Raw genomic sequence first — 21,062 nt, forward strand, 5'->3', positions numbered from 1 at the left:
GTATGTTATTGTGTCTGTGCCTATGTGTTGCTTCAGTCCCTGCTGTTCTTTTTTTTTCAATCAAATGTTAATGCTTGCATCAGTTAGATGTGGAATAGAGTTCCATGTAGTACCGTGCGCCGTCTATAGTCTGTTCAGGAATTGGGGACTGTGAAGAGACTTCTTTTGGCATTTCTTGTGGGGTATGCATGGGTGTCCGAGCTGTGTGCCCGTTGTTTAGACAGACAGCTCGATGCATTCAACATGTCAATCCCTCCTCCACTTTGAGCCAGGAGAGATTTACATTAATATCAACTCTGTGCACATGCAAGGACAGCATTGCTGACCTGTTCTGAGCCAATTGCAATTTGTCCTTTTTTGTGCCACCTGTCCAGGGGGTGTACTTGTACATCAATCTGCCTCACTCTACAGAGATAGCTTCGTGAGCCAGGGCCTACTTACAGCCTATAGGGAAAGAGGCTGGCTGGCATGTAAGACTACAAAGACCCAAATCCATTCTTCCTCAATTCAAGTCAAAGTGCAGTGAAAGGGAGCATCCAAGGTCCCTCTCTCCAATGAGCTATGATAGGAATCAAGGGAGGAAGTAGAGAATTGACAGCTGGTAACGTTCAGACACAGCCCCTTTGGGCCTGCAATACTTCCTACATTGTGGCTATGGTCATTAGAGTAAAATGACTTGGAAACACTCAGTACGTTTTAACACATACAAAACAGATTTCCATTGTGGTAATAATGCAATAGACAAAAATAACTGTTCAAACCTCAGCATTTGAGAACCATGTATTATTTAAGTAAAAATAGAAAACTAAAAACAATGGAATAGCATGCAGTATTATAAGTAAAGTGGCCACAGCACGGTCCAAGCCACACTGACCATGGCCCAGAGGGAGGGGCCAAGGAGTAACCAGAGCCCCATAATTGGTCCAATCTCACCTTGGTCCCGCCCATCACTGATTGGGTAGCAAAGCCAGCACGATCTGATATCCCTTTAGGACCACCGTAGAACCAGCAACATTCTTCCTGCACCAAGTAACCAGGGTCGTGTTTATTAGCATTTTGCAGAGGAAACTGAAAATGAGTGTTTCTTCTTGGTCAAGTCCAGTCCGTCCACGTTTCAGTGAGTTTTCTTCCGTTTGGTGCCTAATGAATACGACTCATGCTAAAAGCGAAGGCGACTCATTCAACAGCAGAGCTGAAAAACAGCTGCATCTGGACAAACCCCAGACCAGTACAGTTCTTAACGCACAAGGAACAGGCACCAACACATTCAATATTACGTATACAGTGTGCCACAAATAACATACATCGTTCAGTATACATGGAGATCAGAATCAGAGTGTCCATAGCAGACAGTTGTATAAAAAAATACTGATATGATAGTAAATGTCTGTTCAGGGCTCGAGGGGGGGGTTTGGTTTTGGAATTGCATTTTTTAAGCCTTGTTGTGGCCATGGCGACATACGCAGCCTCCACATCACCTCCAGAAAATACGCAAAACAGGAAGAGGATGAATGGTGTGGGACCAGTTTCTTGTTCCTCTGATTGATAAGCCATATAGTCAGGGTCACTGTTCAGGCAGCCATGACGGGTGGAGCCATTAGGGGGCCTTGATCTTCTTGGGTCGAGGAGAGGCTCCGTTCTCAGCTTTGATTGCGCCGTTTTCATGGTGGCCAACTAGAGGAGGGCATTCACACATTAACAAACCTAAATACACTTGCTGTAATAGAATGTCTTCAACTCGTACTATTAAAGCGCATGTCCACTCACTGGAGTCTCTCTTCAGCGGTCGGGGGGTTTGCTTGGCGGCGACCCTCTTCCTAGCGACCTGTTCATGTCTGAACTCTCGCCACCGCTTCAGCTGGAAACGGATAAACTTCCACAGGAGCCAGGACTGGGTCAGACTCACCAGCAACAACACAGGCATCCTATAGAGAGGTTTGAGAGAGGGGGAGGGAGGGAGAAAAGGAAGGAGAAGGAAGGGGAGAAGGAGGAGGAGGGAGGGGGGGGAGAGAAGGGAGAGGGAGTGTGTGTGTGTGAGAGTGCTTACACTTGCGTGTTATTTTATTATTTAACCAGGTAGGCCAGTTGAGAACAAGATCTCATTTACAACTGCAACCTGGCCAAGATAAAGCAGTGCGACAAAAACATCAGAGTTACACATCGGATAAACAAACTTAGTCAATAACACAATAGAACAATCTATATACAGTGTGTACAAAATGGCTTGATGTGGTAAGGAAATAAATAGGCCATAGTAGCGAAGTAATTACAATTTTGCAAATTAACACTGGAGTGATAGATGTGCAGATGATGTGCAAGTAGAAATACTGGTGTCTGTCATTTGTGTACAATAGACATAGAAGCTACTAAAAAGCCTTACCGTATCAGCACAGTGTTGAAGTTTCCCATGTCCCAGTCCAGCCCCTGGTTTTCGGCTCGGGCCAACCCAAAACCCACAGCCAGGAACACAAGTGTGAGGGTCACCATCCGCGTGAACACAAAGTTCACGGCCCACAGGTCAAACCTGGACACACATCAGTAAATAACAGAAGAAGTGGATTATGATTATTAGGATTGATCACAAGGCATTCAGTGCCATTAAAGGTAGAATCAGCAATAAGACATCATCATAAGCAGCAGGGAGACTTCCAGCATATATATATATATATATATATAATGTGTGTTTATATATATATGCAATGAGCCAATAGTGGGAGTCTTGGCAGGTTGTTTTTCAGGAAGTCGCCCCAATATGTCTGGTGATGTCATATTAGAGTCTACTTTTAATGAAGTGCTGTTCACGTCACATTATAATATGAACAGCACTTCTATATGATATGTTGTTGTGCAGTTGGAAAGTAATGTAAGAAGGTTATGACAAAGGTAAGCAAGCCTTGTCCGAGCCAGAACGGCCCATTGGGCAGGAGCCCGCCTCCTGATTCTGTAGCGTGAGGCAGCTTGATGTACAAGTACACCTCCTGGACAGTCGATCACAGGGCCTTACCCCCAAGCTATCTCCTTAATAATGAGTTCCAAGATGAGCAGGATCAGGTCCCAGTTTAAGAGTCTTTTGTATGACTCAACCGGACCTTCCAACCTTCCAATCGGAGGCCAGACACTCTAACCACAAGGCCACAGAGTTGGAAATAGGAACTCACATCTTTTGGTGGCTCTCATCAGTGAAGTAGAATATTCTGGCGATGTGGAAGCCCAGCTCAGACAGGTACTGCAGACAGAGGAGTACCAGGCCCACAGGACTCAAACTGTGGGAGCGGAGGGAGGGTCATGGAGGGGAGTAATTAGGATTATATGGGTGCTTAGATATGCTTGTGTATATGTGCTCATGCTCTTTTATATGTATTTGTGCTAATATTAGGTACTTATCTATGTTTACATAGGTGCTTCTAGTAATGCTTCTATTCGGTGCTTACTTGAGCAGGTATGCTGCAGAGATGTGCAGCAGGTAGAGACAGATGTACTGCAGCTGGCGAGGGATCTCCTCCTGAGGAACAACAACAACAACGAGCAGTCACACTTCTGGTTGTCTGTCAACAGGAATGGAACCAGTCAGAAAGACGGCATTTGTGTGCAAACTAATATAGGGAATAGTTCACCCGAATGGCACGTTTCCATATTGTTTTATACCTGGAAAATAAAGGAGTCTATGGACAATGAGATGAATTGCAGCTTTCAATGTCAGGAAAGTAACATGTGATTGTCATTTGGTCAAACAATTTTTACGTTGAATATAATCTGACAGAATTCCTTAGTCTATGGGCTGATTTCCTTTCAGCTAATTGTTTTCGCACAGCACAAACACACACAGATATCAGCCCTCTGTTTCCCACAGCCTCAGCACTGACCTTGCGTACTTTCTGGAAGTAGAGCTCAGGTAGGGCGTGAAGCCAGTAGGCCAGCTGAGTGAGGTAAAAGAACTTCACCTGAAACCTGCAACAGAGAGAGAGAGAGAGAGAGAGAGAGAGAGAGGTTGTTCAAGGATACGGTACACAGCAGGGGAACTACAGAGTGATTTATTGAAACCCTGGATTGCTGATGCTATGCATTTGTCATTGAGAGGCTTTGAAGCAACCGGCAATCCCCAGTAGGATCAGTCTTCCATGGAAATGAATGGAATTCTACACTATTTAAATTAAATGTTTCAAGAACAAAATTACATGTATTTAAGTATGTTGTAGTGGCGACAGTAACATTAGTCATCTCAAAATTATACTTTAATGTAAATGTTTTTATTCGTTTTAAGTTAACTTGTTTAGCTGACATAATTTAAAGTATGCATTAAGGTGTCTAATATAATACATGTGGCAAAATCCAATGTAGACATTAATGCATTTCTTTATATTCCAAAACAATTCAAATGGAGGAGTTCCAAGGTGGCTTCAACACAGCCCATCATTAAATAGCACACCCAACTACCTCATCCCCATATAGTTTTTTTTGTTTTGCTCTTTTGCACCCCAGTTTCTCTACTTGCACATCTTCTGCATCTATTCACTCCAGAGTTAATGCTAAATTGTCATTATTTTGCTACGATGGCCTATTTATTGTCTTACCTCCCTAATCTTACTACATTTGAACACACTATACATTTTTCTATTGTATTATTGACTGTACGTTTGTTTATTCCATGTGTAACTCAGTGTGTAACTCCGTTGTTTTTGTCGCACTGCTTTGCTTTATCTTGGCCAGGTCACAGCTCTTTGGTCTTGGCCATAGTGGAGTTTGGAGTGTGACTGTTTGAGGTTGTGGACAGGTGTCTTTTATACTGATAACAAGTTCAAACAGGTTCCATTAATACAGGTAACAAGTGGAGGACAGAGGAGCCTCTTAAAGAAGAAGTTACAGGTCTGTGAGAGCCAGAAATCTTGCTTGTTTGTAGGTGAACAAATACTTATTTTCCACCATAATTGGCAAATAAATTCATTAAAAATCCTACAATGTGATTTTCTGGATCTTTTTTTCTCATTTTGTCTGTCATAGTTGAAGTGTATCTATAATAAATTACAGGCCTCTCATCTTTTTAAGTGGGAGAACTTGCACAATTGGTGGCTGACTAAATACTTTTTTGCCCCACTGTATTGTGTGTGTGTATATATATATTTCACTGGAACTACCCCTACAGGTCTGGTTAAGATTAGTCTGCTATTCCATTTCAGATGCAGACCCTGTTTAATCATCATACCGGAGGTGGACATGTGGGTAGTTCTCCCAAAGGGTGCTTGGGTGAAACACGTATCCTTCCTGCAAAGGGAAAAGGGAGACAGTGGAATTGTTCATGAAGTGTTGACCTAACACTACACATTGATGTGTGTGTGGCTGCGTATGTGTTTGTGTGCGTTTCTTACTGTTATAAGTATGTAGAAACTCCACACGCTGGACACCAGGTGAAACACACACAGCTGGCCTGACTCACTGAACTTGGTGTTCTTGCTTTTTGAGAGATGGAGGCGCCTATTCACTTTCTAACAACAACAAGTCATTATGATACAAAATGAAGTGTACAACGATAAAAATTACCTACAAACAAGATGGCTATTTTTAGCCACTCTGAAGCCCTTCTGAGGGGTGTACTACAAAGCAGAACCAATGGGTTAGCCAGCTAACATTGATAACAGAAATAACTACTGATTTTATGGTTCCTTAAAAGCTGAACCTAGAGGTCTTTTCATTTGTTAAATAAATTAGAGTTATATAAGAAAATGTTGACCAGTTTGCTGGCTAACTCCATATCCTGCTTGGTAGTACAGCCCTCTGAGCGGAGACATGCCGTTCAAGCGTTATAAGCCATCGTAAAACACACTTGATTATGGAGCTCCTTCTGTAGCTCAGTTGGTAGAGCATGGCGCTTGTAACGCCAGGGTAGTGGGTTCGATCCCCGGGACCACCCATACATAGAATGTATACACACATGACTGTAAGTCGCTTTGGATAAAAGCGTCTGCTAAATGGCATATATTATTATTATTATTATATATTAGGAAAATAATAATTACCTTTTTTTGAGATCAACCATTTTTATGACAATCTCATTCCTGTTACCTGGGTGCCAGATCTGTTTGTGCTGTCTTGCCAACTCTTATGGTCATGGTCATGCTAAACTTAGGAAGATAGCCCAAACAGATTTGGGATCAGGGCCCGTATCCACAAAGCATCTTAGAATAGGAGTGCTGATCTAGGATCAGTTTATCCTTTTAGAATTTTTGCTATAATGAATAAAGAATATAATGGTATAGATCCTAGATCAGCACTCCCTACTCTGAAATGCTTTGTGGATACGAGCAGAGGCTACATTCCTGTGTCCTGCAAGTTATCTAGGAGAGCATACAGAAGGATAACTCAATTTGACCTTGTGACCTCCTGAGGAGTCTGTCTGGAGTAGGCCCATTGATGCTGATCTAAGGTCAGTTTCCCATGTCCACTTCAAATGGTTTATGTAATGATTGACTGATCCTACATCTGTGCTTAAAAGGGTGCTATTCTACTCAGACCTGAATGTCCATATATTTCACCACTTGTGTTTCCCTTCCACTGCATCAATAAGTCGGGCCACCCCACCTAGCCCCATTGACTCCAGCCTGTAATAGTTCAGCATATATTGGTTTCGATTGACAGCCAGTTAAGATGCCAGAGTGCCTTGGCTGTTTCTTTGGGAACCTTTGCACCCTACTTAGAAAAAATAATCTAGGGGATACAAAAACACTAATACCCAAAATGCAGTGGGTCTTGTTAGTACTTACATCCAGGACGTACTCCTGCACCACGGCGTGGAGGATGATGGTGATGAAGAAATAGAAGAGGATGGTGGTGCAGTCTTGCCAGCCGTACTGGTACAACGTCAGCTCTCCCTCTGGACAGACGGACCGAAGGACGAACAGACAGACAGACCAGACAGGAAGACCGACAGACCGTCAGACCGACAGACAGACAGGAAGACCGACAGACAGACAGGAAGACCGACAGACAGACAGGAAGACCGACAGACAGACAGACAGGAAGACCGACAGACAGACAGGAAGGCAGACAGACATACAAGCAGGACAGACAGCCGGACGGCCAGGAAGACAGACGGGAGGACAAACAATAGAGAACAGGGAGGCATAATGAATAACAAGGGACACTGGTCATACACACATACGTAGGCTACAGCTAGGAATGGGTTGATGACAACAGGTATTCTCAGAGCAACTTATTATCTGCTGTTCTTTCAGACTCAATCACTCTCGCTTTAATAGCGGGGTGCTCGTCCATATATGACAAGGACTTCCAATTAAATCCCAAGTTCAAGAATCATCGGGAAACTCAAGTTTTTTTTTAAGGACTAAAAGACGTCACCTCATTTCACAATTTTTTATGTATTTTTTTTGGCCGGGCAGGCTAACATGTTTTGGCAGTTACGCCTTCCTCAGTACTTGAAAGGGTTTGAAGTGCAGTGCACTTGATTTAGCTTGGCGTTTTCACTTTCTATTCCATTGGTTCCATTGTACTAGGCAAACTAAACCAAGTGCAGCTCAAGTATCTGAAAATATTTGACCCAGGTCTGATAGAAATAGCAGATAGGCCTACTCTAACAAAGGGTTTACACAGGCAGCCCAATTCTGAATTTTTTTCCCACTAATTGGTCAGAATGAAGCTGCCTGTGTAAATGCAGCCAGAGTGATGCAATGCCACTGAGCATATATACAGTAGGTCTAGATCCTTTTAGTCCATAGTATGTCTTCATCCTAAATGGCACCCTATTCCCTACATAGAGCACTACTTTTGACGAGAGCCCTATTAGCCCTTGTCAAAAGAAGTGCACTATATTGGGAATAGGGTGCCATTTGGGACGCATAGCTGATGTGGCAGTAGTGCAGCATGGGGGTTGTGGCTGTAGTGCAGCATGGGGGTTGTGGCTGTAGTGCAGCATGGGGGTTGTGGCTGTAGTGCAGCATGGGGGTTGTGGCTGTAGTGCAGCATGGGGGTTGTGGATGTAGTGCAGCATGGGGGTTGTGGCTGTAGTGCAGCATGGGGGTTGTGGCTGTAGTGCAGCATGGGGGTTGTGGCTGTAGTGCAGCATGGGGGTTGTGGCTGTAGTGCAGCATGGGGGTTGTGGCTGTAGTGCAGCATGGGGGTTGTGGCTGTAGTGCAGCATGGGGGTTGTGGCTGTAGTGCAGCATGGGGGTTGTGGCTGTAGTGCAGCATGGGGGTTGTGGCTGTAGTGCAGCATGGGGGTTGTGGATGTAGTGCAGCATGGGGGTTGTGGATGTAGTGCAGCATGGGGGTTGTGGATGTAGTGCAGCATGGGGGTTGTGGCTGTAGTGCAGCATGGGGGTTGTGGCTGTAGTGCAGCATGGGGGTTGTGGCTGTAGTGCAGCATGGCGGTTGTGGCTGTAGTGCAGCATGGCGGTTGTGGCTGTAGTGCAGCATGGGGGTTGTGGCTGTAGTGCAGCATGGGGGTTGTGGATGTAGTGCAGCATGGGGGTTGTGGATGTAGTGCAGCATGGGGGTTGTGGATGTAGTGCAGCATGGGGGTTGTGGATGTAGTGCAGCATGGGGGTTGTGGATGTAGTGCAGCATGGGGTTGTGGATGTAGTGCAGCATGGGGGTTGTGGATGTAGTGCAGCATGGGGGTTGTGGATGTAGTGCAGCATGGGGGTTGTGGATGTAGTGCAGCATGGGGGTTGTGGATGTAGTGCAGCATAGGGGTTGTGGATGTAGTGCAGCATGGGGGTTGTGGATGTAGTGCAGCATGGGGGTTGTGGATGTAGTGCAGCATGGGGGTTGTGGATGTAGTGCAGCATAGGGGTTGTGGATGTAGTGCAGCATAGGGGTTGTGGCACAAACCTGGTGACGGTGTGCTGATGTTGTACTGAGGTTGAATAAACAATATGGCAGTCTTTGCTGTTGCCTAGAAAAGAGAACCATAATCACATTTAGGTTATATCTATCCTGTCTGACTACCTTCTTGACACTGCCAAGTGACTTGCCTATGCATGACCTCCTCTATAATGCAATCAAGTACAGACAGTCTGGTAAATGGACGTGTTTGTGTGTGTCTCTATCCTCAAACTGCTTCAAAAAAATGGCTACTTTCTCAAACACCTCCCACTTTTGGGCGTAATTTGACATTGTGCTTTGAAAATTAATCCGGAGAAGGATGTAAATGTGGCCTGCAATTCTGGGTGTTCCTGCATCTGGAGGAACCCCTCTTTATAAGATAGGAATCCGGTACACAGGTGGGCCAGGAGGGGGGGTACAGTAGGTGGTGTTGGATGCAGACAGAGGAAGGTGGGGGGGGGGCGACACCCATGGCTAGCTAGGACAGCAATAGTAGAGTGTCATTTGCCCCCGCCTGTCAGGCACTGCTTTCCCACAGTTCTGTTAAGGACTGCAAGGGCAGGTGTTCGGCAGGCTGGAGTGAAGGACACTGTGTGCTAGCTACGACTCCAGTACACAAATCAGGGGAAATCCAGAATATCAAAAATCTCACAAGATGGCATTCATGCAGGAACCAATGGGATGCTTGAGGGGGGGGGTTACTGCAGATGCAGGAATGCCCTCAATTCAAGGCTGCAATCACACACTATTGGTATGCCGACGTATGACTGTGCTGTAGAAAGAGAAAAAAAACATGAAGGCTCGGCATGACACGGCTTGCATTGACGAAGGGCTGACGCTACTTCACAGTAGACTAAACTCTAGACTGCACTAACAAGTTGCCAACATTCCATGTGCGCGGGGGCCACTGGTGCATTGTCAAAACTAATGCCCACCGAGTTCATGAGAGAGGATCTCGTTTACGTGGCGATGGAAAGTGAAATGTTCACACATTGGATTTCACTCTTTTTCCCATAGTCTATAGGAACACAGAGGCAATAGCTCGCTGAAGGGAAATTAAATTCCAGATTGACTCCTAAAGAGCCTAGGCTAAAAAAAACAAATCGCAGCAATGAAAATTACTTTGCCAAACAAACCATACTGTTATTTTAAGGGATTAGACTACTGCAAGTGTTTCTGTGCCAATTCATCATCCAATGACGACCATTTCTGGTCGAACCATTCAAGTATCTAATCACGAAGTCAAAGAGGTACACTTTTAGGCCTACATTTGTCCTTTAATTAAAATGACAGCTAGGGCGCAAATAGATAATGGGACACAATTGGTATCAAGAGCATAGGAAAGTGAGCCAGTCTACTCTTTCATTGCAAAATAGCATCGCTCAAAGATGGAGACGTGGCAGTTAACAGCGGACTAACGATACCGGAGTCGAAAAGCTTTGGCACCGGACTGGTATAAAACATGTATGGCCATTAGATGTGCCTTAAATGAGCTTTTCGTTGATGTCAAACACACCGAACGAGTTCATTAGTTGAACATCGATGTAAAATGAAAAAAGGTACCACATTGTCAGTTTTGCATTGTTTTTACAAAGTGACAACACTTTAAAATGGGTTAATCATATGCAAAAAAATGTCTACATTTGAAATGGAATTTGTCCCGTTTTAGCTGACAAAAACGTAGATTAAATAGCCTACAAACTGATGTTTGAGATGAAGGAAATGATGCTGTAAAGAGGTCCTTTCCCGTCTTTCGCTTCAACTTGAACACAAACCATAAACAAATTCTGCTAAACTGTTACTTTGTAACCCTAGGTAGACAACTGTTGCATTGTAACAAAAACTACAACAATGTATTCGTCAAAAAAATTGAAATCAGAATTAATCTCACCTCAAACATCAATCCAATGAGAATAAAAATGACCAAACTAAAGACGATATCGGCATGATTTTGTATTAAGAATTCCTGGCTGAAGAAGGGATAACTCTTGTTTCTCCTCCGGAATGCCATTTCAGCAGAATTACTTTTCCCCCAAAATGTTCTGCCTGAAGTTCAGAAGTTAACTGTTTCCCCACTCTGCGCATGTGCACATTCTTAAAAGGGGAGGTTTTTGAAATTCCTCATTAAAGGCAAGGCGACGTGAAATTCCTTCAGAATTCCAGAATGGTACACAACGTTTATAGAACTTTCAAAGCATTTTCTTATTTACAACAATGTTCGAAATGATTTGTATGTAAAACTAGTTATCATTAATAACTGAGCGAGCTTGTTTACAAATCACCCTCTTTTCAAAAGGACAAATAACAATGTTCGAAATTATTTGTATGTAAAACAAATTACCCCATATTACCTATGCATTACCATGTAATAACTACAAGCATAACATAACTTATTTGCTTTCAATGTAGATATAAAATAATATAATGCATACATTAATTTGTACACATAATTCAATGAAAGACCAAATAATTAAACTGCTTTTTGCATTATGTCCACCCAATATAACCTTTATTGCTTCTTTGTTATCAAGCCACCAGTGGCCTTGACCTATGGAACAAAATGTTGAATAGGCAAACACCTGAGAAGGAGAAAACTATGAAAACAGGCATCATTTTAGTGTTCTGTATGTTTCGGCTATGGATCTCATCCTGGGTCCTTTATAGAACATTTAGTCAAAATCACAATGATCCCTTATAAGAGAGATGGAAAAGTTAGCACAGCAAAACATGTCTTGGATATCCCTTAGTCACAATTGAGGTGTGGAAACTTAACCATGGGCCTGAGACAGTACAAAAACATATTATATAGCATCTCAACCGAAAAACTGCATTTAGCAAGTTAACATGTTCAACATGTCTTTGAGACAAAGAATAAAAAACATTTTTTGATACCAATGTACCTTAAAAATATGAATTAGCTCTTAGCAATAAATGTTTGTTAATATGAACAACAACAAAAGGCAAATGGTGTTCTATAAAAGCGAGACATCTGGCAAATGGTGTTCTATAAAAGCGAGACATCTGGCAAATGGTGTTCTATAAAAGCGAGACATCTGGCAAATGGTGTTCTATAAAAGCGAGACACCTGGCAAATGGTGTTCTATAAAAGCGAGACACCTGTCAAATTTCAGCGTCAAACAGTTTTGTCGAGACGACATTGGAGCCTGTCTGTCCTAAGCAGTGTCAGCAAACGCCTGTATATGTTCACCTGTGGTGTAGCCATTACTCCACACCATAGCAAACGATGGCAAAACGGTTTTGCACTGAAAACTGTTTGCTTCTGGTTGGTTTTGTTTGGTTCCTAGTGAATAACCCCCTGATCATATGTTCATTTTTGGGGGGGCAGGGGGGAGCGAGCATCATTTCAAAAGAATAACAAAAACACACAAGGAAATTAGAAGTGCAGGGATACTATCAATGGTACTTGGTATCGGGCCCATATGCTACTACTTGAACAGGGTATCTGTAAATGCTAGCAGATACAACGTTCAGATATGTAGCTAACATATTGTGGCGGGCATCTTCACTTTAGCCGGGGTCGTGTCTCCTGCCTAGTAGTGATGGGAGAAAAAAAATATATATATATCGATATGGTTACACGTCGGGATATTTGTTTTTACGATATTGCGATATAAATTTTGCGCTAGTCAACTGTACCTGTGCCAATACTCCGGTATTTTTCCTTCTATAGCGTGTTCTCCTTCATAAATGGTGAGCCAATTTCTTTTCGGCACTTTTATTTCCATGACTGATTGAAACTGGTTTTCTCATTGCTTTCTCTAGTCCCTCTGCAGCAGACATATAGTGAGCAATATGTTTGGAACATCGAATCGCAATACATATAGAAGCGTAAAAATCACAATACATATCGTATCGGCACCCCAGTATGGTGATAATATCGTATCGTGAGGTCCCTGGCAATTCCCAGCCCTACTCGTTTTCGTAGAATAACTTTTCTGTATTTGTTATTGTATTGAAATGATTATTTTTAAAAGCATTTTTGTGTTTTAATATGTCATTATTTGTTTACTGCATTATGTTTGGTTGATTAGGAGGTAGCATTGATTGAACTGGGTTAAAGTTCATGTTATGAAAAATAAATACTTGAATCGGTACTCGCCGCGTATCGGCCTCTCCTCAAGGAAAAGTACTTGGTACTTGGAATGATCAGCAAGAGTTGGTAACGGTGCACATCTATAGGAAATGTATATTACATAAGATATGTGTGCTTCTAATGGAGCTGGTTTTGAGCGTTGAGATTGGATAGGCAATAGAGAGGAAGCATAATCAGTCTCTCTCTCCCATCTGTCTTTTTATCTCTCCCTTGTTACTAAAATCCATCATCCTGGTCTCGGCGTGACAGTATCAGCTGCCTCCTGGGACCACTCAGATGGGGGATGCTGGGCGGTGAGTCCCCCTGCGCCCCAGAGTCCAGTTTGGGTGTTGAGGTGTAGCACGGACCCATCCGACCCATCTGCAGGCCCGTCATGTCCCTATGGGCGGGGTTGCTGGGGATGAAGCTAAGGCCTGCCATGCCCATGGGGGGGCTGACCCGGTCCAGGTGGGGGTTGCTGGTGCTGCTGGGGGACTGGGGGTCAGCACTGAAGTACAGTGTGGTGCTGGACATGGTGGTGTTAGGGCAGAAATAAGGCTCGGGGGTTTTCCCAAACAACAATTTACCCTCGAGCGAGCTACGCTTGAAGGAGTCAGAAACCGGTGACTCCAGCGGGCTCTCCATGTCCTCTAGGCTGTCCTTGCTCTCCTCCTCGCCCTCGCTGGGCATCTCGGCTGACGTGGGCTCGTCGCTAGCGCTCTGGAACTCCTCCTTGCGGTCCGAGAGGGGCACCAAGCCCCCCTTCATTCCCTGTGATTCAGACACTGAAGTCCCGGAAACCCCGGAGACCCCGTCGCAGCTGCCGCCGCCTGCTGTGGTTGACCCGCCGCCACCCGTACTCTTGGCCTCAGAGTTACAATAGGACTCGTCCACTTCCAAAACGGCCGCCACACCGCCGGAACCATAGGCACAGTTAATCTTCCCCAAGTCACCGGTTTTTAGTGCCAAGCGAATCAGGAGCCAGTGGTGGTGGCGGCAGGGACACGAGTTACCTAGCCTGGGACCGCAACTCCCAGGATGCTCCAGTAGGGAGCCGGCCACGCCTGAGAGGGAGAAGCTGCCGTGGTTATGCAGGGAGGAGGGGGCAGCCTGGGGGAGGCTCTTGACACCACCCCCACCCCCCAGGGAGTAGGAAGTCTCGCCCCGCTCCAGGCCCTCGAGACAGGTGGAGCCCATGTGGTGGTTGTGGGTGCCCAGGCGCTGGCCCTTGCCCTGGGTGATCTCGGTGGACTTGGGGTGAAGGAAGCGGTAGTACAGGACCAGAGAGGTGGTGCCTGGAGTAGGGAGAGAAAAGAGAGGGGGAGACTTAGAAACACGCAGTATAGTACAGGGTGTTTAAATTAAGTGATGGGATTGAAAGTTCCCTATGAGAAACAGTAAAAGTTGGTTATGTCTGAAGTTTGACATGGTGCTTTAAAAAGGTCCTATGCAGCCATTTTTATCTCAATATCAAATAATGTCATGTTTTGTCATTTATTATCATGTCTTGTCCCTGTGCTTCCCATTCTATTCGTTTCCCTCTGCTGGTCTTATTAGGTTCTTTCCCTCTTTCTAGCCCTCTCTCTCCCCCTCCCTCTCTCACTCTCTCGCTCTCTCTTCTCTCTATCGTTCCGTTCCTGCTCCCAGCTGTTCCTATTCCCCTAATCATCATTTAGTCTTCCCACACCTGTTCCCGATCCTTTTCCCTGATTAGAGTCCCTATTTCTCTCCTTGTTTCCCGTACCTGCCCTGTCGGATCCTCATTTATATTCACCGTGCTGTGTCTATGTTTTGCCCTGTCGTGTCGTGTTTCCCTCAGATGCTGCGTGGTGAGCAGGTGTCTGAGTCTGCTAGGTTCAAGTGCCTTCCCGAGGCAACCTGCAGTTCTCGATCAAGTCTCCAGTCTGTTCTCGTCTTTACGTGTAGTATTATGCTTTTTGTTTTGTAAAGTTTATTCTGGATTAAATACTCTGTTTTCGCCAAGTCGCTTTTGGGTCCTCATTCACCAGCATGACAGAAGGATCCAACCGAGGAATGGACCCAGCGACTACAGACGCTCGTAACACTGCCGTCGAGATCCAAGGAGCCATGCTCGGCAGACACGAGCAGGAATTGTCTGCTGCTCGCCATGCCGTGGAGAACCTGGCCGCTCAGGTTTCCGACCTCTCTGGACAGTTCCAGTCTTCGTCTTCGTCTCGTGCCACCTGTTACTTCCTGGCCTGCCGAGCCTCCAGAACCTAGGGTTAATAACCCACCTTGCTACTCCGGGCAGCCCACTGAGTGCCGCTCCTTTCTCACCCAGTGTGAGATTGTGTTCTCTCTCCAACCCAACACATACTCTAGAGAGAGAGCTCGGGTTGCTTACGTCATTTCACTCCTTACTGGCCGGGCCCGAGAGTGGGGCACAGCTATCTGGGAGGCAAGGGCTGATTGTTCTAACAATTACCAGAACTTTAAAGAGGAGATGATTCGGGTTTTTGACCGTTCAGTTTTTGGTGGGGAGGCTTCTAGGGTCCTGGCTTCCCTATGCCAAGGTGATCGATCCATAACGGATTACTCTATAGAGTTTCGTACTCTTGCTGCCTCTAGTGACTGGAACGAGCCGGCGCTGCTCGCTCGTTTTCTGGAGGGACTCCACACAGTGGTCAAAGATGAGATTCTCTCTCGGGAGGTTCCTTCCAGTGTGGACTCTTTGATTGCTCTCGCCATCCGCATAGAACGACGGGTAGATCTTCGTCACCAGGCTCGTGGAAGAGAGCTCGCATCAACGGTGTTTCCCTGCTCCGCATCGCAACCATCTCCCTCCTCTGGCTCTGAGACTGAGCCCATGCAGCTGGGAGGGATTCGCATCTCGACTAAGGAGAGGGAACGGAGGATCACCAACCGCCTGTGCCTCTATTGCGGATTTGATGGACATTTAGTTAATTCATGTCCAGTAAGAGGCCAGAGCCCATCAGTAAGCGGAGGGCTACTGGTGAGCGCTACTACTCAGGTCTCTTCATCTAGATCTTGTACTACTATGTCGGTCCATCTACGCTGGACCGGTTCGGGTGCTACATGCAGTGCCTTGATTGACTCTGGGGCTGAGGGTTGTTTCATGGACGACGCATGGGTTCGGAAACATAACATTCCTTTCAGACAGTTAGACAAGCCTACGCCCATGTTTGCCTTAGATGGTAGTCATCTTCCCAGTATCAAATTTGAGACACTACCTTTAACTCTCACAGTATCTGGTAACCACAGTGAGACTATTTCTTTTTTTGATTTTTCGTTCACCTTTCACACCTGTTGTTTTGGGTCATCCCTGGCTAGTATGTCATAATCCTTCTATTAATTGGTCTTGTAATTCTATCCTATCCTGGAACGTATCTTGTCATGTGAAGTGCTTAATGTCTGCCATCCCTCCCATTTCTTCTGTCCCCACTTCTCAGGAGGAACCTGGCGATTTGACAGGAGTGCCGGAGGAATATCATGATCTGCGCACGGTCTTCAGTCGGTCCCGAGCCAACTCCCTTCCTCCTCACCGGTCGTATGATTGTAGTATTGATCTCCTTCCGGGGACCACTCCTCCTCGGGGTAGACTATACTCTCTGTCGGCTCCCGAACGTAAGGCTCTCGAGGATTATTTATCTGTGTCTCTTGACGCCGGTACCATAGTGCCTTCTTCCTCTCCGGCCGGGGCGGGGTTCTTTTTTGTTAAGAAGAAGGACGGTACTCTGCGCCCCTGCGTGGATTATCGAGGACTGAATGACATAACGGTTAAGAATCGTTATCCGCTTCCCCTTATGTCATCAGCCTTCGAGATTCTGCAGGGAGCCAGGTGCTTTACTAAGTTGGACCTTCATAACGCTTACCATCTCGTGCGCATCAGAGAGGGGGACGAGTGGAAAACGGCGTTTAACACTCCGTTAGGGCATTTTGAGTACCGGGTTCTGCCGTTTGGTCTCGCCAACGCGCCAGCTGTTTTTCAGGCATTAGTTAATGATGTTCTGAGAGACATGCTGAACATCTTTGTTTTTGTCTATCTTGACGATATCCTGATTTTTTCACCGTCCCTCGAGATTCATGTTCAGCACGTTCGACGTGTTCTACAGCGCCTTTTAGAGAATTGTCTCTACGTAAAGGCTGAGAAGTGTTCTTTTCATGTCTCCTCCGTTACTTTTCTCGGTTCCGTTATTTCCGCTGAAGGCATTCAGATGGATTCCGCTAAGGTCCAAGCTGTCAGTGATTGGCCCGTTCCAAGGTCACGTGTCGAGTTGCAGCGCTTTTTAGGTTTCGCTAATTTCTATCGGCGTTTCATTCGTAATTTCGGTCAAGTTGCTGCCCCTCTCACAGCTCTTACTTCTGTCAAGACGTGTTTTAAGTGGTCCGGTTCCGCCCAGGGAGCTTTTGATCTTCTAAAAGAACGTTTTACGTCCGCTCCTATCCTCGTTACTCCTGACGTCACTAGACAATTCATTGTCGAGGTTGACGCTTCAGAGGTAGGCGTGGGAGCCATTCTATCCCAGCGCTTCCAGTCTGACGATAAGGTTCATCCTTGCGCTTATTTTTCTCATCGCCTGTCGCCATCTGAGCGCAACTATGATGTGGGTAACCGTGAACTGCTCGCCATCCGCTTAGCCCTAGGCGAATGGCGACAGTGGTTGGAGGGGCGACCGTTCCTTTTGTCGTTTGGACAGACCATAAGAACCTTGAGTACATCCGTTCTGCCAAACGACTTAATGCCCGTCAAGCTCGTTGGGCGTTGTTTTTCGCTCGTTTCGAGTTTGTGATTTCTTACCGTCCGGGTAGCAAGAACACCAAGCCTGATGCCTTATCCCGTCTGTTTAGTTCTTCTGTGGCTTCTACTGATCCCGAGGGGATTCTTCCTTATGGGCGTGTTGTCGGGTTGACAGTCTGGGGAATTGAAAGACAGGTTAAGCAAGCACTCACGCACACTGCGTCGCCGCGCGCTTGTCCTAGTAACCTCCTTTTCGTTCCTGTTTCCACTCGTCTGGCTGTTCTTCAGTGGGCTCACTCTGCCAAGTTAGCTGGTCATCCCGGTGTTCGAGGCACTCTTGCGTCTATTCGCCAGCGATTTTGGTGGCCGACTCAGGAGCGTGACACGCGCCGTTTCGTGGCTGCTTGTTCGGACTGCGCGCAGACTAAGTCGGGTAACTCTCCTCCTGCCGGTCGTCTCAGACCGCTCCCCATTCCTTCTCGACCATGGTCTCACATCGCCCTGGACTTCATTACCGGTCTGCCTTTGTCTGCGGGGAAGACTGTGATTCTTACGGTTGTCGATAGGTTCTCTAAGGCGGCACATTTCATTCCCCTCGCTAAACTTCCTTCCGCTAAAGAGACGGCACAAATCATTATCGAGAATGTGTTCAGAATTCATGGCCTCCCGTTAGACGCCGTTTCAGACAGAGGCCCGCAATTCACGTCACAATTTTGGAGGGAGTTCTGTCGTTTGATTGGTGCGTCCGTCAGTCTCTCTTCCGGGTTTCATCCCCAGTCTAACGGTCAAGCAGAGAGGGCCAATCAGACGATTGGTCGCATACTACGCAGCCTTTCTTTCAGAAACCCTGCGTCTTGGGCAGAACAGCTCCCCTGGGCAGAATACGCTCACAACTCGCTTCCTTCGTCTGCTACCGGGTTATCTCCGTTTCAGAGTAGTCTGGGTTACCAGCCTCCTCTATTCTCTTCCCAGCTTGCCGAGTCCAGCGTTCCCTCCGCTCAAGCGTTTGTCCAACGTTGTGAGCGCACCTGGAGGAGGGTGAGGTCTGCACTTTGCCGCTACAGGGCACAGACTGTGAGAGCCGCCAATAAACGCAGGATTAAGAGTCCTAGGTATTGTTGCGGCCAGAGAGTGTGGCTTTCCACTCGCAACCTTCCTCTTACGACAGCTTCTCGTAAGTTGACTCCGCGGTTCATTGGTCCGTTCCGTGTCTCCCAGGTCGTCAATCCTGTCGCTGTGCGACTGCTTCTTCCGCGACATCTTCGTCGCGTCCATCCTGTCTTCCATGTCTCCTGTGTTAAGCCCTTTCTTCGCACCCCCGTTCGTCTTCCCTCCCCCCTCCCGTCCTTGTCGAGAGCGCACCTATTTACAAGGTACATAAGATCATGGACATGCGTTCTCGGGGACGGGGTCACCAATACTTAGTGGATTGGGAGGGTTACGGTCCTGAGGAGAGGAGTTGGGTTCCGTCTCGGGACGTGCTGGACCGTTCACTCATTGATGATTTCCTCCGTTGCCGCCAGGATTCCTCCTCGAGTGCGCCAGGAGGCGCTCGGTGAGTGGGGGGTACTGTCATGTTTTGTCATTTATTATCATGTCTTGTCCCTGTGCTTCCCATTCTATTCGTTTCCCTCTGCTGGTCTTATTAGGTTCTTTCCCTCTTTCTAGCCCTCTCTCTCCCCCTCCCTCTCTCACTCTCTCGCTCTCTCTTCTCTCTATCGTTCCGTTCCTGCTCCCAGTGCTGTTCCTATTCCCCTAATCATCATTTAGTCTTCCCACACCTGTTCCCGATCCTTTTCCCTGATTAGAGTCCCTATTTCTCTCCTTGTTTCCCGTACCTGCCCTGTCGGATCCTCATTTATATTCACCGTGCTGTGTCTATGTTTTGCCCTGTCGTGTCGTGTTTCCCTCAGATGCTGCGTGGTGAGCAGGTGTCTGAGTCTGCTAGGTTCAAGTGCCTTCCCGAGGCAACCTGCAGTTCTCGATCAAGTCTCCAGTCTGTTCTCGTCTTTACGTGTAGTATTATGCTTTTTGTTTTGTAAAGTTTATTCTGGATTAAATACTCTGTTTTCGCCAAGTCGCTTTTGGGTCCTCATTCACCAGCATGACAAATAATTTCTTGGTAACAAGAAACAAGTACATTAATGTGATTTTGAGCATTTTAATTGAAAACAAAGAAAGAATTTTGCTAGGACTGTCTGGGAGTGGTCTGACTTGGGAGGGGAAAACTTCAAACTGTTATTGGCAGAGCGGTTTGGAACACTTTCTTATTGGTCTGTTAACTCATTTACTGTCTGGTGATGTCATAACGGCAGGCCAAAACGTCAGCCCACCAAAACCAGTCTATTCAAACAACTCTTACACTAAAAGGGCAGTATTATTCCAACCTCATAGTTTGGAAATATATATGAAAAATCACGTTTTTGAACCTCACCGGTCAAAATAACATTTAATTTATACTCCGGCGGATCGTGTGTAGACAGTTGCTTCAGTTTTCCTTTTCACAGAACCTTGACCCTGTCAGAGTGTCTGTTGTCATGGTTACCACACAGTAGTTAGGTTGCTATCCAATTTGCGACAGATTTATGTGAACATTCTAAAATCTGCATTTTAAAAAAGCCTAATAAACTGCATACATTCCTGAGTCGGTGGGAGGACCCCACACCATATCATTTAGTGAGACCGTATGGACGTAAACGTACGATGGTTATAAAACAGTAACAATATTTGCACATAAAGGCAATTGCGCCACCATTTCTCACATAATTCATTTCAGACACACAAAAAGATCCCACCTTGTCTAGCGTTTGTTTTTTTTGTCCGGTTTAATTTTCTCTTTTATAAACCATACAAACCATAAACATACAAACATCAACTACATCACACCTGCCCAGACCCACTAGCAGACACTCCCATCTCCAGTGCACCATCTTTCTGCCGCATGGCCTGAAACGGCACCATTTTGTTAATGATGGTGGATTGATTCATTTCCAAGATGAGTGATGAGAAGAGAATCACCCAACCCATCGGGTATCTCACTACACCTCCATATGCCATGTGTTGAAATATGAGTGATGAGAAGAGAATCACCCAACCCATCGGGTATCTCACTACACCTCCATATGCCATGTGTTGAAAGATGAGTGATGAGAAGAGAATCGCCCAACCCATCGGGTATCTCACTACACCTCCATATGCCATGTGTTGAAATATGAGTGATAAGAGAATCACCCAACCCATCAGGTATCTCACTACACCTCCATATGCCATGTGTTGAAATATGAGTGATGAGAAGAGAATCACCCAACCCATCGGGTATCTCACTACACCTCCATATGCCATGTGTTGAAATATGAGTGATGAGAAGAGAATCACCCAACCCATCGGGTATCTCACTACACCTCCATATGCCAT

General features: G+C 45.9%; 2 protein-coding genes across 7 annotated transcripts in view; both read right to left on the minus strand.

Annotated features, from left to right (window-relative positions):
- Nucleotides 1–748: 748 nt before the first annotated feature.
- On the minus strand, nucleotides 749–10,920 carry LOC123990543 (translocating chain-associated membrane protein 2-like). Its single transcript, XM_046291138.1, has 11 exons — nucleotides 10,727–10,920; nucleotides 8,842–8,905; nucleotides 6,756–6,865; nucleotides 5,364–5,480; nucleotides 5,201–5,259; nucleotides 3,864–3,948; nucleotides 3,432–3,502; nucleotides 3,159–3,263; nucleotides 2,381–2,524; nucleotides 1,768–1,925; nucleotides 749–1,674 (listed from the first exon to the last, which is right to left on the minus strand). Exons 1-11 carry the CDS (start codon nucleotides 10,844–10,846, stop codon nucleotides 1,598–1,600), a joined length of 1,110 nt encoding a protein of 369 aa, XP_046147094.1. The 5' UTR covers nucleotides 10,847–10,920; the 3' UTR covers nucleotides 749–1,597.
- A 394-nt stretch (nucleotides 10,921–11,314) lies between these two features.
- xkr5a (XK related 5a) overlaps nucleotides 11,315–21,062 on the minus strand; it is a 28,232-nt gene continuing 18,484 nt past the window's right edge. For 5 of the 6 annotated variants that reach the window (XM_046291133.1, XM_046291134.1, XM_046291136.1 and 2 more), the window contains one exon: nucleotides 11,315–14,223. In XM_046291133.1, the coding sequence (XP_046147089.1) occupies nucleotides 13,166–14,223 (1,058 nt within the window). In that variant the 3' untranslated portion in view covers nucleotides 11,315–13,165. The remainder of the gene's footprint in view (nucleotides 14,224–21,062) is intronic. The other variant, XR_006830669.1, reaches the window with a different exon arrangement.

This window comes from Oncorhynchus gorbuscha, linkage group LG12 (genome assembly GCF_021184085.1).
Source record: "Oncorhynchus gorbuscha isolate QuinsamMale2020 ecotype Even-year linkage group LG12, OgorEven_v1.0, whole genome shotgun sequence".
NCBI lineage: Eukaryota > Metazoa > Chordata > Actinopteri > Salmoniformes > Salmonidae > Oncorhynchus > Oncorhynchus gorbuscha.

Bases quoted from the DNA above. Each gene is read 5' to 3' on its own strand.
- LOC123990543 (XM_046291138.1), bottom strand. From the start codon at position 10,846: ATGGCATTCCGGAGGAGAAACAAGAGTTATCCCTTCTTCAGCCAGGAA. The intron at 5,260-5,363 runs GTAAGAAACGCA...TTCCCTTTGCAG, and splicing joins GTTTCTACATACTTATAACA to GAAGGATACGTGTTTCACCC. The intron at 1,926-2,380 runs GTAAGGCTTTTT...ACCTCTCTATAG, and splicing joins TTCAACACTGTGCTGATACG to GATGCCTGTGTTGTTGCTGG.